Consider the following 12,950-nt stretch of genomic DNA (forward strand, 5'->3'; position numbering starts at 1 on the left):
TTTATCAGGCAAGATGTACTCTGAAGGAAACCATCCTTTGGCCTTTTTGATCATGTGTTTCCAAGTCCCAAATCCTCATCCTTAATAATAGACTCCAACATCTTTCCAACCACTAAAGTCAGGTTAACAGGCTTATAATTTCCTTTCTTCTGCCCTCCCTCCCTTCTTGGGGTGACATTTGTTATTTTCCAGTTCTCCAGAACCGTTCCAGATCTAGTGATTCCTGAAAGATCATTGCTAATGTCTGCACAGTCTCTTTAACCACCTCTTTCAGAACCCTGTGATGTAGTCCATCTGGTCCAGATGACTTACCTGCCTTCAAACCTTTCAACTTTCCAAGCACTTCCTCCCAGTTTCTAGCGTAATGCTACCGTCTTACACATTGAAGACCGATGCAAAATCCTTATTGAGTTTGTGTGCCATTTACTACCTCTCCAGCATCATTTCCAGCTTATCCACTCTTGCCTCTCTTTTACCCTTTATAACTTTTGGGATCCTCTTATTGACTAGCTTATCCTCCCAGTTTCACCTTTTCTCACCTCTTAGTTGCCTTCTGTTGGTTTTTAAAAGCTTCCCAATTCTCTACCTCCCCACTAATTTTTGCTAGAAAAGATATCCTATCTTTTCCTTTTATGATGCCTCTTGTCAGCCATGGTTACCTTGTCCTCCCTTTAGAGTACTTTGTCTTTGGGATGCGCCTTCCAGCTTGCCTCCAGAAACACCAGCTATTGCTGTTCTACTGTCATCCCTCCTAGCATTCTCTTCCAATCAACTTTGGCCAACTCTTTTCTCATGCCTCTGTAATTCCCTTTACTCCACTGTAATACTGTACATCTGACTTCACCTTCTCCCCCTCATATTCTATCGTATTCTGATCACTGTCTCCTAAGGGTTCTTTTACCTTAAGCTCTCTAATCAAATCTGGTTCATTACACCACATTCAATCCAGAATTGCCTTTTCCCTAGTGAGCTCAACTACAAGCTGCTCTGAAAAGGTTTCTCATAGGCATTCTACAAATTCCCTCTCTTGGGATCTAGCACCAACTTGATTTTCGTAATCTGTCTGGATATTGAAATCCCCCATGACTATCATTACATTGCCCTTTTGACATTCCTTTTCTATCTCTCTCATAATTCATATCTCACATCCTAGCTTCTGTACAGAGGTCTGAATAGCACTCCTATTATGGTCGTCTTACCCTTGCAGTTTCTTAACTCTGCCCACAAGGGCTCTACATCGTCTGATCCTCTGTCACCTTGTTCTCGGGATTTGATTTCATTTTTGTTTAAGCAAAAAAGCCACCCCACCCTCTATGCCTTTTTGCCTGTCCTTTTGACACAACATGCATCTTTGGTTGTTAAGCTCCCAACTATGATCTTCTTTCACCCAAGACTCAATGAAGTAGTACATGCTAACCTAATTTGTAGTAACGTGCTACAAATTCATCTGGGCAGAGTAATTGTGTTCTTGGAAAGTGTTCATTAATCATTTTATCTTCTTTTCTTCAGCTCCACACTCTGTTGAAGAGAAGAATAGCGACACGCCACCACCAGGTTATCCTGGTTTAGAGACCATGTTGCCACTACTCCTCACAGCCATCAGTGAGGGAAGACTCACCATTGATGATCTAATTAAAAGGCTGTATGAAAATCCCCGGAAAATCTTCTCATTGCCAGTTCAGGAAAACACTTATGTTGAGGTAGAGGAGTCTTGAGAAGTTTGTCTGAAACTGTATTGCAAAATAAACAACACTGTCAAATGCTGGAGGAACTCAGGGTGAAATATTGACTCTTAACTCCCCTCCATAGATACTGCCTGACTTGCCGAGTTCCTCCAGCATTTTTTGACCATAACTTGTGTTTATGATTTGCAAAATTTATTTTTTATTTTTGGTGTATGTGACATGTTCATTCAAGCCATTCAATCTTTTGTCCTCCTTCTTTATGAATATTGGCAAGTTTGTAATATTAGAAAGTGTCCTATTTATCTGATCTTTAAGCCCTAATAGAAGTAAAATATCTAATTGGTTGGCTATATCAGGAAAGTTTGTCTTGTTAGATTAATTAATTGATACAATTCCCCTGATATACAGGCATTCAGACACTCTTCTGCTCACACCATCCCCATGTACTGGTTAGTAATGGTACAATTGGTTAATTGGCTTAATGTCAATACCATGGCAAAGGTAGAAGACGTAAAAAGAACCGTATGCATAGAAACAGTTGATGCAGAGAGCACAAACAGTTGACAGTTTCAGAAGATGGGCTGGAGAATTTAAAACAGAGCAGCGTAGATATCACAGAGCAGAGTCGAGATTGACACAGTGTGATCAGTGAGTTTCCCTGTCCCTCATTGCTCCATCTCGTCCTCATCTTCCTCTTGTCACTGTTGGGGGAGGGGAATAAACAATGTGTAGTCAGACTATCCTGCTGAAGAGAGAAGGCTATTATGTATGCAGCTCACTCTCATTTAAACCAGGGGTTGTGATGGGTAAGTGGGAAATCCCATTGAAAGTCTGGCTCCAGGTACAGAAGTAAACTTTTCAGGCACAGTACTAAGCCCATATTTTCATAGGACACGTGAAGGCTTCTTCTTAACCTTTTTGCTTTTCAGAGCATACCCATCTGTTCCCTTTACTTAATTCCCTTTAACCTATTTTCTCTTGTATGTTTCAATTCCCCTGACCCACACAATCACAAGGAGTACATACAAAATCCCTATTGGTAGTCAGGATTGAAACTGGGATTGTGGCAACAATGCTACCAGCTACCAGACTGGTCAGGGTGGCACTCTCTTGCTAACAGAATGATGATTATTCCATCTGCTGTGGATTACCCTCAAAATGCTTTGAGGCAGAAACATTGTCAGGAACAGTGACCACATGCAGGTGGAGTGTGTGTCTAGGACCCTGGAAAATGGAAGTTAATACTTCTGCAAGAGAATGTGGATTAATATTACAAATTAATGGGACTAAACATGTTGGTATTCTAATGTCATTGAAATAAAATTGAGTCAGTGTTTTGGTACTTTTAGGTTGATCTGGAGCAAGAATGGATTATTCCAGCACACATGCAGTTCACAAAGTCTAAATGGACACCATTTGAAGGAAAGAAAGTGAAGGGAAGAGTCAGGAGAGTTGTATTGAGAGGTGAAGTGGCCTACATTGATGGACAGGTAACGTCTGGACCCTGCAGTGTTTTCAATTTTATTGAGGTCTTACCTAAATTGCAAGGTTGTTGAAATAGCAAATTTGGTGTCACTGGTTATCAGCTGGCCCACTCCCAGGGATCTCCATTTGCCTATCCATTCTCCAAATCTCAAATTTGGCTCTTACCGCAGAATTTGCAAACCAAGCAATTCACATCCCTGAACTGAAACAGTGAATTTCACTATAACGAGAGCAATTTTCTGGAATGATTTTTAAAAATGTAGTCTTTGGGATTTGTGTTGTTCCCATTGGCCCTGAAATGTTTTCACTTGCTGATGTTTAATTGAAGTAAATTTTATTGTTAAAAAAACTTGCAATTTTGCTTGCAACTCAATTACAATAAAAACAATCTTGCAGTTTAGGGAAGGCCTTTTTTTTAAACCAGTATTTGTCTTTGTGGTCAGCTGTATTTTGACATGCAGAATGCTACCAGTGACAATGTTGCTTGACTGAGTTTGGTCTGTTATTGCTGTTTAGTACAGGAGATTGAAAGTTCATGTAAATTGGTGATGCGTCTCATTGTTCACTTCCTGGATTTTGTTTTTGGTTACTGTTACAGGATCAATGTACTGAACTTTCTCGTACTGTTTGTATGGATGAATTCCATGCTGTTTCTGGTGTAAGCATTTGTTTTTGTAAATACGATTTCGTGTCTTCTTCCATGCTGCTTTGAATTGAGTATGAAGATGTTTCCAACCTTTGACACGCAAAACTATAGTTAAGTCTTTCTTTGTTGGTGCTGGAGCACTATTTTATCTCTGGTGGTGATCTTCATGCATCACTGTTACACCATTAACCTTCAGCATTTTTCAGTCTGTATCAAAAGTAAATAGCAAGTTAACAATGGTATTCATTTAAATTATAACTGATAAGAAACGTACTCAACAGCTGCTTGGCTTCTTCATAAACTTAAACTATTTAGATCCAGTTTTGCAGCAAACAATGGGGAAATGCCATTGTTGTACTCACTCAGCTGCACATTCCATTGATTGGCCTACTTCAGATATGAGCTCACCGAATGTCTTCTGCTTGGAACGTATAAATCCATTGAATCCACCTATCTTGACAGTCATGTTTTGTGGTTCAATTATATATATTTTTAGAAATATCATTTTGCCCAGTGCACTACATGCTCCTGTCATCAATCTGTACTCTTTTTGCTCAGTGGGACTCCAGTGATATGATTGATGTTGGGATGTAACACTGGTCACTGTGCAATATCTCATCGTAAGCATCTGGTTTTAGTGCTGGTTCAGTGAGCCGTTGCTGGCAGATGGATTGCTATGAGAAGAATGTAACCTGATTCAATGTCTTTGAGGAACCAGATGTCTGATAACACAGAAGCAGGTCCTTCAGTCCATGCATGCACATCATATTAATCCCATTTACATGTGTTCTAGACTGCAACTTCCCTTTACTGGGGGAGAGGGGAATACTTATTGCCCTTTGAACTTCTTACTTCATGTAAACTTATGCCTTCTTGATTTTAGTATCTCTTTTTTTTGTAAAAGTTTCATTTTCACAATCCACTCTATGTCCCTCATAATTTAGTATATCTCATTGGGGGTGGGGATGGTGAGGGGTGGTTCTGTGGCTTCTTTTCCTCAGGAATACCCAGTCCATCCAATTTCTCCTCATTATCGAAGTATTCCTTTCCAGGCATCATCTTTGTGAATGTCCTCTGCACGCTATCCAGTATAATCATGCCCTGGGGACCTGAATTACACCCAAAACATCAATCTGTGACATAATCAAAATTTTATAAAGTTGTCCCATGACCTCTGTGCTGTTGTATTCTGTGCCAGCATGCTGTACATTTTCAATACCTTACCTGCAAGTCTGATCACCTTTGAGTATCTATGGACCTAAGGTCCCTCAGTTCCTCAGTACTCTCTTGGACCCTAGTGTTCCTGGTGTATGTCCTACCCCGAAAAGACCTCCAAAAATTTGGGACTAAATTCCACATATCTTCTCCACCCAGAAATTCTCCAGAACCAAAGTTTTCTTAAACCATAAGTGCCTATATTGCATTCCTCTATCAGAAATGCCTTCATTAGACTTGTTTCCAGTAGGATTTTTATGAAGAATTGCTTAATTTTATTGAGAGGCTCAAATTAATAAATTTAGGATTTAAAAAAAGTAAACTCTTTACTAATATATGTTGGTCATAAAAGCTTCTTTATAAAGATTCAAAACAGGATGTCCAAGAAATTATTGTACTTCTAGTATCAACAATTCCTTTTGGCCAGCTCTCTTCGTTGGATAGAAACATAGAAAATAGGTGCAGGAGTAGGCCTTTCTGCCCTTCGAGCCTGCACCGCCATTCATTACGATCATGGCTGATCATCCAACTCGGAACCCTGTACCTGCCTTCTCTCCATACCCCCTGATCCCTTTAGCCACAAGGGCCTTATCTTACTCCCTCTTAAATATAGCCAATGAACTGGCCTCAACTGTTTCCTGTGGCAGAGAATTCCACAGATTCACCGCTCTCTGTATGAAGAAGTTTTTCCTAATCTCGGTCCTAAAAGGCTTCCCCTTTATCCTCAAACTGTGACCCCTCGTTCTGGACTTCCCCAACATCGGGAACAATCTTCCTGCATCTAGCCTGTCCAATCCCTTTAGAATTCCAAAGATTCATCACTAACTGGTTGAAAAAAAAATTATTTTTATCTGTCGTGAATGGCTGATTCCTTGAGACTGAGTATCATTTTCTAGTAGGAGGAAGCATCTCTCCACCTTGTCAAAGTCTCCAACCATTTTGTATGTTTAAATGAGATCAGATTTCTAAACTCAAAATTATCGGCTCAATCTGCTGAATTTCTTGTCTTTAAGTCAAACATATCTTTCACAAATCTGAATCTTGACTGTATTCAATTTTGTTTGTGGGCCCTTTCTTTACACAATACTCTACATGTTGTCCCATCTAATTGGAGAATGTTATCTCTACTTGTACTCAAATCCTATTTCAAAAGTGCCTGCGTACCACTAGCCTTTCTAAGTGGCTGCTGAACCTGTACAAACCTTCAGTGATTTGTGTTCCTCCAAAAAACAAACCTTTCAAGCTCTCTCCTTTAACTTGTCCATTGTCGTTATTTTTTTTTGACCAAAGTGGGATTTTTTTTTCCTGTATTGGCATTCCATCTTCCAAATCCTTTCCCATACATTTACCCTTTATAAATCTCCACAAAGCCTGTCTGCACCTTGAACCCATATTGTTACCCGGATTTGTACCATAGGCAAACTGGTATATTGCTCTTGATGTCTTCAAGTCTTCGCTGTAGATATCCCTGTAGTACTTTTGAAGATGACCTTGGTGGTGGGGAGGCTAATGCCCATGATGGAGTCTACAAGTACTTTTTTTTTTTCAGTCCTGTGCATTGGAGCCTTCATACTAGATGGTGATGCAGCCAGTCAATATACTGTCCACTATACATTTGTAGAAATCTTTGATGTACCAAATCTCCTCAAACTCCTAATGAAGCTGGCATGTCTTCTTGGTGGTTACATCCATATGTCAGGCCCAGGACAGATCCTCTGAGATATTGTGGCCCTGAAACGTTAAACTGGCTTACTCCTTCCACTCGTGGCTGCTCAACAAAGACTGGGGGGTGTCGTTTCTCCTGACTTCCCCTTCCTGAAGTCCACAATCAGTTCCTCATTCTTACTGGCGTTGAGTGCAAGGTTGTTTTTGCAACATCACTCAACCACCCGATTGCTCTCATTCCTGTCCACCTCCTCGTCACCATCTGAGATTCCGCCACAACAGTTGTGTCACCAGCAAATTTATAGATAACATTTGAGTTTGGCCTGACCATACAGTCCTGATTGTAGAGAGGATAGAGCAGTGGGCTAAGTGCACCTTTTGTTGATTGCCAGCCAGGAGGAGATGTTATTTTCAATCCACACTGACAGTGGTCTCCTGTTCAGGAAGTCAAGGATCCAGTTGCCGAGGGAGATACAGAGGCCCAGGTTTTGAAGCTTAATTTGTACTGAAGGGATATTGGTGTTGAACACTGAGCTTTTGTAGTCAACAATTAAGAAATAAGATAATCTTACATTTTAAATCATATTCACTTTATTATGTACTCATTAATGCAAATATATAATCAGCCAATCATGTGACAGCAACTCAATGCACAAAGGTCAGAACATGGTCAAGAAGTTCAGTTGTTCAAACTAAACATCAGAGTGGGCAAGAAATGTGATGTGAGTGACTTTGACTGTGGAATAATCATTGGTGCCAGACAGAATAATCGTTGGTGCCAGTATCTCAAAACTGCTGATCTGGGATCTGGAATTTACAGAGAATGGTGTGAAAACAAAAACACATCCAGTGAGCAACAGTTCCGTGAGAGATCAGAGGTCAATGGCCAATCTGCTTTAAACTGACTAAAATGTGACAGTATCTCAGATAAGCACACGTTACAACAATGGTGTGTAGAAGAGCGTCTCTAAATGCACAACACGTTGTCTCCTTGAAGTGGATGGACTACAGCAGGGCAAGACGAAGAATGGACACTCAATGGACACTTCATTCGGTATAGGTGGTACCTAATAAAGTGACACTGAAATATATCATGTAGGATATCATAGTTCTGATTTAAGACCTGATTCAGATTGAGGAAAATCACATTTTATGCAAATTTCATCCACTTATCACTGCTCCCTAAGGAGTCCATACCTACCAATACCCCCTTTTTTAAAAAAATTACACAGAACTTGAACTAAACTACAGTACTGTGCAAAAGTCTGGTGCTCCAGATTTTTAAATAAATTTTTGCTTTAGATTTTTTTTTCTCTTCTGCATTAGTGTGTCAGTAGAAAAGAGCACATATTAGATTTCAAAACATTCATTTTTGAAAAAATTAAATTTTAAAAATTAAATTATTTTTTGTATTTCATTAAAGAAAGTAATATATTAATTAATAGACTACTTTTCAAATAAAAAATTGTTTACTTTGTAGGTATTTAGCCCAACAAGCAGGATGCTAATAACCAATGACGTAATGAGTTAAATGAACTAAACTGATTGACTGAAACAGAAACAGATGTAGAAGGAATCAAACTGGGTGAAAGCCAGCCAAACTAAAAGGTGAGGGTGTGGCAGATGTGACAGTTTAACCTTCAAATCATCAATTCTTACACCATGGCAAGAGTGAACATAGCAACAAGACACAAGGTGGCCATCCAATATCAGCAAGGTCTCTCCCAAGCAGAAATTTTCAAGATGTGCTGTCCAAGCTCTTCTGAAGAAGCTGAAAGAAATGGGCATGGCTGGGGACTAGAAATGCAGAGGTTGGACGTGGAAAATACATCAAACTGACGTACCTTCAAAATCGGAAGAAGTCCAGCATTGCTATTGGCGCTGAACACACAGAAACCACTGGAACCTCTCTGCAGTCTGAAGACGTCTTGTCAGAAGTGGTCTTCGTGCAAGAGTTGCTACCAAAACGCCATTCTTCTGAATGAAAACAAAGCCAAGCGACTCAACTATGCACAAAAACACAAAGACTGGAGTGCTGAACAACGGCAGCAAATGCTCTGGACTGATGAGTCAAAACTTAATTTTTGGCTCAAACAGGAGGCAGTTTGTCAGAAGAGCTGGATGAGTGTCTGCAGCCAACAGTGAAGCACAGAGGAGGTTCCTTGCAGGTTTGTGGCTGCATTTTTGCAAATGGGATGGTTAGAATTAATGGAAAGAATCCTCAAAGCTGAGAAGTACAAGCAGATTCTCATCTCATCATGCAATACCATCAGAAGGCATCTGATCGGTCCCAACTTTATTCTGCAGCTAAACAGTAATGCCGAGCACATTGCCAAGGTCATAAAGAACTATCTTCAGTGGAAAAAAGAACAAGGAGTTCTCCAACAGATGGTATGGTCACCACAGAGCCTGATCTCAACATCATCCAGGCTGTCTGGGATTACCTGGAGAGACAGAGGAAAGTGAGACAGCCAGAATCTGCAGAACTGTGACAAATTCTCCAAGATGTTTGGATTTTCTTATAAAACTGCACAACAGTGTACCTAAGAGAACTGATGCAGATTTAAAGGCAAATGATCGTTGCACCAAATATTGATTTGATTTTTCTTCTCTCTCTGTTTACGGCTCTTTTTAGTAACTTTTTTGATATCTAGAAACTTTTCATTCTTTTTGAAAGCATTTTTGCTTTACAGAATGTTTTACATGTGTCTAAGTCTTTTGAACAATACTGTAGGTTGTTCCATCATTAGCATCTCAGCAAAATGATTTTTAAAAACACATTTGTATACCACAAAATAATCCTTCATTCTTTTGTGCTCCATCTGGGACCTTCCCTCTGTGTTACAACCATCAGGGAGCAGGTACAAAAGCCCCAAAACCTTTTCCCCTCTGCCAAAAGATGTCTGAAAGGTCCATGAACACTACCTCATTGTTCATTATTTCCAAAACTTATTTTTGTAGCTTGTAATTATTCTGTCTCACTACATTACCACCACAGAAACAGATTTCACGACATTTAAATTTGATTCTGCTTATGAGTTGAGCTGAGGCCTCCGTCGGTCAGAGATGACCACAGATATTGCATCCTAGCTGCCTAGATATGCAAGTCTGGGCAGTATGACACGGAGACCAAGCTGTTGCCCATGTAGCAAGCTCCCCCTCTCCACGGATCGGATGAACTGAAAGGAACAGCAGAGACCGATACAGTTTGGTAGCAGACAATCGCAGGAGTTGCCAGTCAGCATTGAACTCAATGTAGGACTGCCTTAGGGACTCCAACCCCGGATTTTTCCCTCGGGGCCTACTTCTGAAGCCTCCTCCATGAGTCGGTATAGCCGCAAGGCAGCAGAGGTTTGAGATCAGAGTTTTCCTTCTCCTAGATGAGCTGTCAACCATGGCTGACTAGCCCCATCTACCCAAAGCAACTGGTTTTAAGGTACCAGTAACCCACCTTTGCCTTTCTGTCAGTAGAAACTGTTCCACCGGGCTTAGTAGCTAAGCCACATGTGAAGGCCAGGAGCTGGACAGTTGTCAGAGGCCATTTGAGGCGCATGCCATTGGGAGCATTTAATAGGTAGTGGGAGCTTGCCCCCATTACCAGCCCCGGCTATAACAACCTTAAGAATTCTGCTGATTTAATGTACCTCTTATTTCCTGGATATACACTACCTTCACTTGACGAAAACTCCGTGTGGCCCAGTGTACAATGTTCCCCTCCAGTGATACTACTAGATTTTCCTGAACCAAAATCTTTTCTGTCCACTGCTTTAATCCATATTTGAATTACCAGCACTATTCACTTTCTTTTCCATTGCTATTTTACTTAAAGTTGAGTATCAGGAAATATTTATCTCCTAGCTTTGGTCATCTTGCAACCATGCTTCTGTTGTTGCTCTTAGTCTGTACTTTCTCTGTGCCATTTATGAGCTGATTGTGTTGCAGTTGCTCTCTTCCCTTCTCTGAAGATGTGGTAGACACTGATTTGGATGTTCTCTTCTGATTGACTCTGGATGGCATCAGCAACACATTTATTTTCTCAAATAAAAAGATACTTTGCAGCTTTTCCTCCATTTGCACTGTATATTTTTTTTTAATTAAACAGCATTAAAATTAAATGAAGTCTTCCTGATTGCTGTAATGTTTCATAAACACAAAATATTCTGCAGATGCTGTGGACAAAGCAACACTCACAACACGCTGGAAGAACTCAGCAGGTCGGGCAGCGTCCGTGGAAACGATCAGTCAATGTTTCGGGCCAAAGGGTTCCAGCCCAAAACGTTGACTGATCATTTCCATGGATGCTGCCCGACCTCCTGAGTTCCTCCAGCGTGTTGCGAGTGTTGCTGTAATGTTTCTACGGCTTCCTTTCAAATAACAGTTTTGAGATGGTATTGATCATTGTTTTGTCGTCATTTTTGTGCTTAGCTATGAAACAACTGATCCACTATATGGAAATGTACTGGACTGTAACCTGTGATTACAGGTGCTGGTTCCCCCAGGCTATGGACAAGATGTGAGGGCCTGGCCTATGGGCGTCTCGTTGCCTCCACCACCACCACCACCTAGTGCAGTAAAGGTAAGGTTTCAGTTCCACCACAGGCTATTCTGATTCAAAAAGAAATAATGTTTGAAATTGAACAATGCAGCAGCTTCTGATCTCATGTTTTAGACCATTTCAAGCTGACAGGTATCGGTTAACATAGTTAATGGCCAGAATTTAAATGAGATGGAAGTGTGAAGTTGCCCTAAATAGCTTGATTTCATGTCTCAGTGTTATTTCAGCAGATTAGTCATAAGAACACATTGAGGAAAAGCAAGTTGTTTTCTTGGATCAGTCAATGCTGGTGAACATTTTGCCTCCCAATTTGCCTCTGACTTAATGTTCTGAGCCTATCCAGAAATAAAAATAGTGTGTGTTCGTGCTTGTTCGATAACGATCTAGAAAATAACTTTCCAATAAATGGGAAGTCAAGCTTACTCTTGGGTAATTGTGAAGGTTAGTGAGACAATGATTTGCCACTTCAACAGTTGCAATAACTCTGTACTTGTGACATAGACCAGTAAAGGAAATTTGGTGACAGTGAATCTTGCACAGTTCGTGTTCATGTTATGTTAGTTTTTTTCTCACTTCATCATTTTGAGCATAGATATGTCTACTAGGGTTAGAAATTTCTGGAACTAACCTACCTAGTTTACTCGAGCATTTATGATGAATGACTTTTAACCTCGAGGAAACTGAAGTGATGTTCCTTTCAATCTTTTCTGAAGCTTCGTTCAATTGAAGTGTGATATGTTCACAAGTAAACAGAATGTCTGGGTTTTGTATGAGGGATATTTTACATTGATTTATTTCTTGTCACTCAAGTACTCTAATTACCTTTGCAATAGTTTTGGGGCACTGTTTCTGTGCAGTATTAATTGGATTCTCTGTAATTTAGAGGATTTAAATTCTGTCCTTCAGAAAAACAGTGTATTCAAATTGCCATTTGACAACTGATGAGTAGATTTCTTCCAGAGGCAGCAGAGAAAGTGGCAATGGGTTGTATTAGGGGTGTAGGAACTTATTAAAGATGGCTTCGATGTTGTCAAAACTTTTACTTTTATCATCGTAGAGGCACCACTTGAGGTAACACAGTCAGATGAATGGCTGTGAACTCGGTAAATTGTGACTGTCATCACCTGAGGCCAAAGAGTTATTCTGTGCTGGAGAAGGAAAAGAGGCAGTCTCCTGATTTGAAAGTTGGAACAACTTTTGGGTGTGATGATTATAATGAGGATTGGGTTTTTTAAAAAAAAGCAGCCAAAATTGGGAGAAAATGAAGTGCTGATGGGTTTCAATTGAAGGAAGCCAGGAGAATTACCAGAATACCGGAAACTCAGGAGATTTTTCAAATGCTGGAAAATCTTGGCCAACACACACAAAATGCTAGAGGAACTCAGCAAGTCAAGCAGCATCTATGGAGGGGAGTAAGCAGTTGATGTTTTAGACCAGGGTGCTGACTGTTTATTCCCGTCTATAGATGTTGCCTGACGTGCTGAGTTCCTCCAGCATTTTGTATGTGCTGCTAGAATGCCAGAGCTTCCTTGTGTTAAAGATGCTGCCAAGCACAAGCATCCGTGGAGTTTGCATGTTGTCACTATTTCAGATAGTGCCCCAGTTTCCTTCAGTATCCTAGAGGTGTACTTGTGGGCAAATTAGTTACTGTTAATTACTCCTTGTGTAGGTGGATAAGATTTGATGGGGAGTTGATGGG

The 12,950-nt window shown here is 40.4% G+C and overlaps 1 protein-coding gene across 2 annotated transcripts in view; it reads left to right on the plus strand.

Moving 5' to 3' along the window:
- The window catches only part of cad (carbamoyl-phosphate synthetase 2, aspartate transcarbamylase, and dihydroorotase), a 95,534-nt gene that overhangs the window by 60,420 nt on the left and 22,164 nt on the right, over positions 1 to 12,950 (plus strand). For both annotated transcript variants that reach the window (XM_063035657.1, XM_063035663.1), the window contains exons 32-34: positions 1,510 to 1,700; positions 3,035 to 3,175; positions 11,180 to 11,272. In XM_063035657.1, the coding sequence (XP_062891727.1) occupies positions 1,510 to 1,700; positions 3,035 to 3,175; positions 11,180 to 11,272 (425 nt within the window). The remainder of the gene's footprint in view (positions 1 to 1,509; positions 1,701 to 3,034; positions 3,176 to 11,179; positions 11,273 to 12,950) is intronic.

This window comes from Mobula hypostoma, chromosome 2, assembly GCF_963921235.1.
Source record: "Mobula hypostoma chromosome 2, sMobHyp1.1, whole genome shotgun sequence".
NCBI classification, from domain to species: Eukaryota; Metazoa; Chordata; class Chondrichthyes; order Myliobatiformes; family Myliobatidae; genus Mobula; species Mobula hypostoma.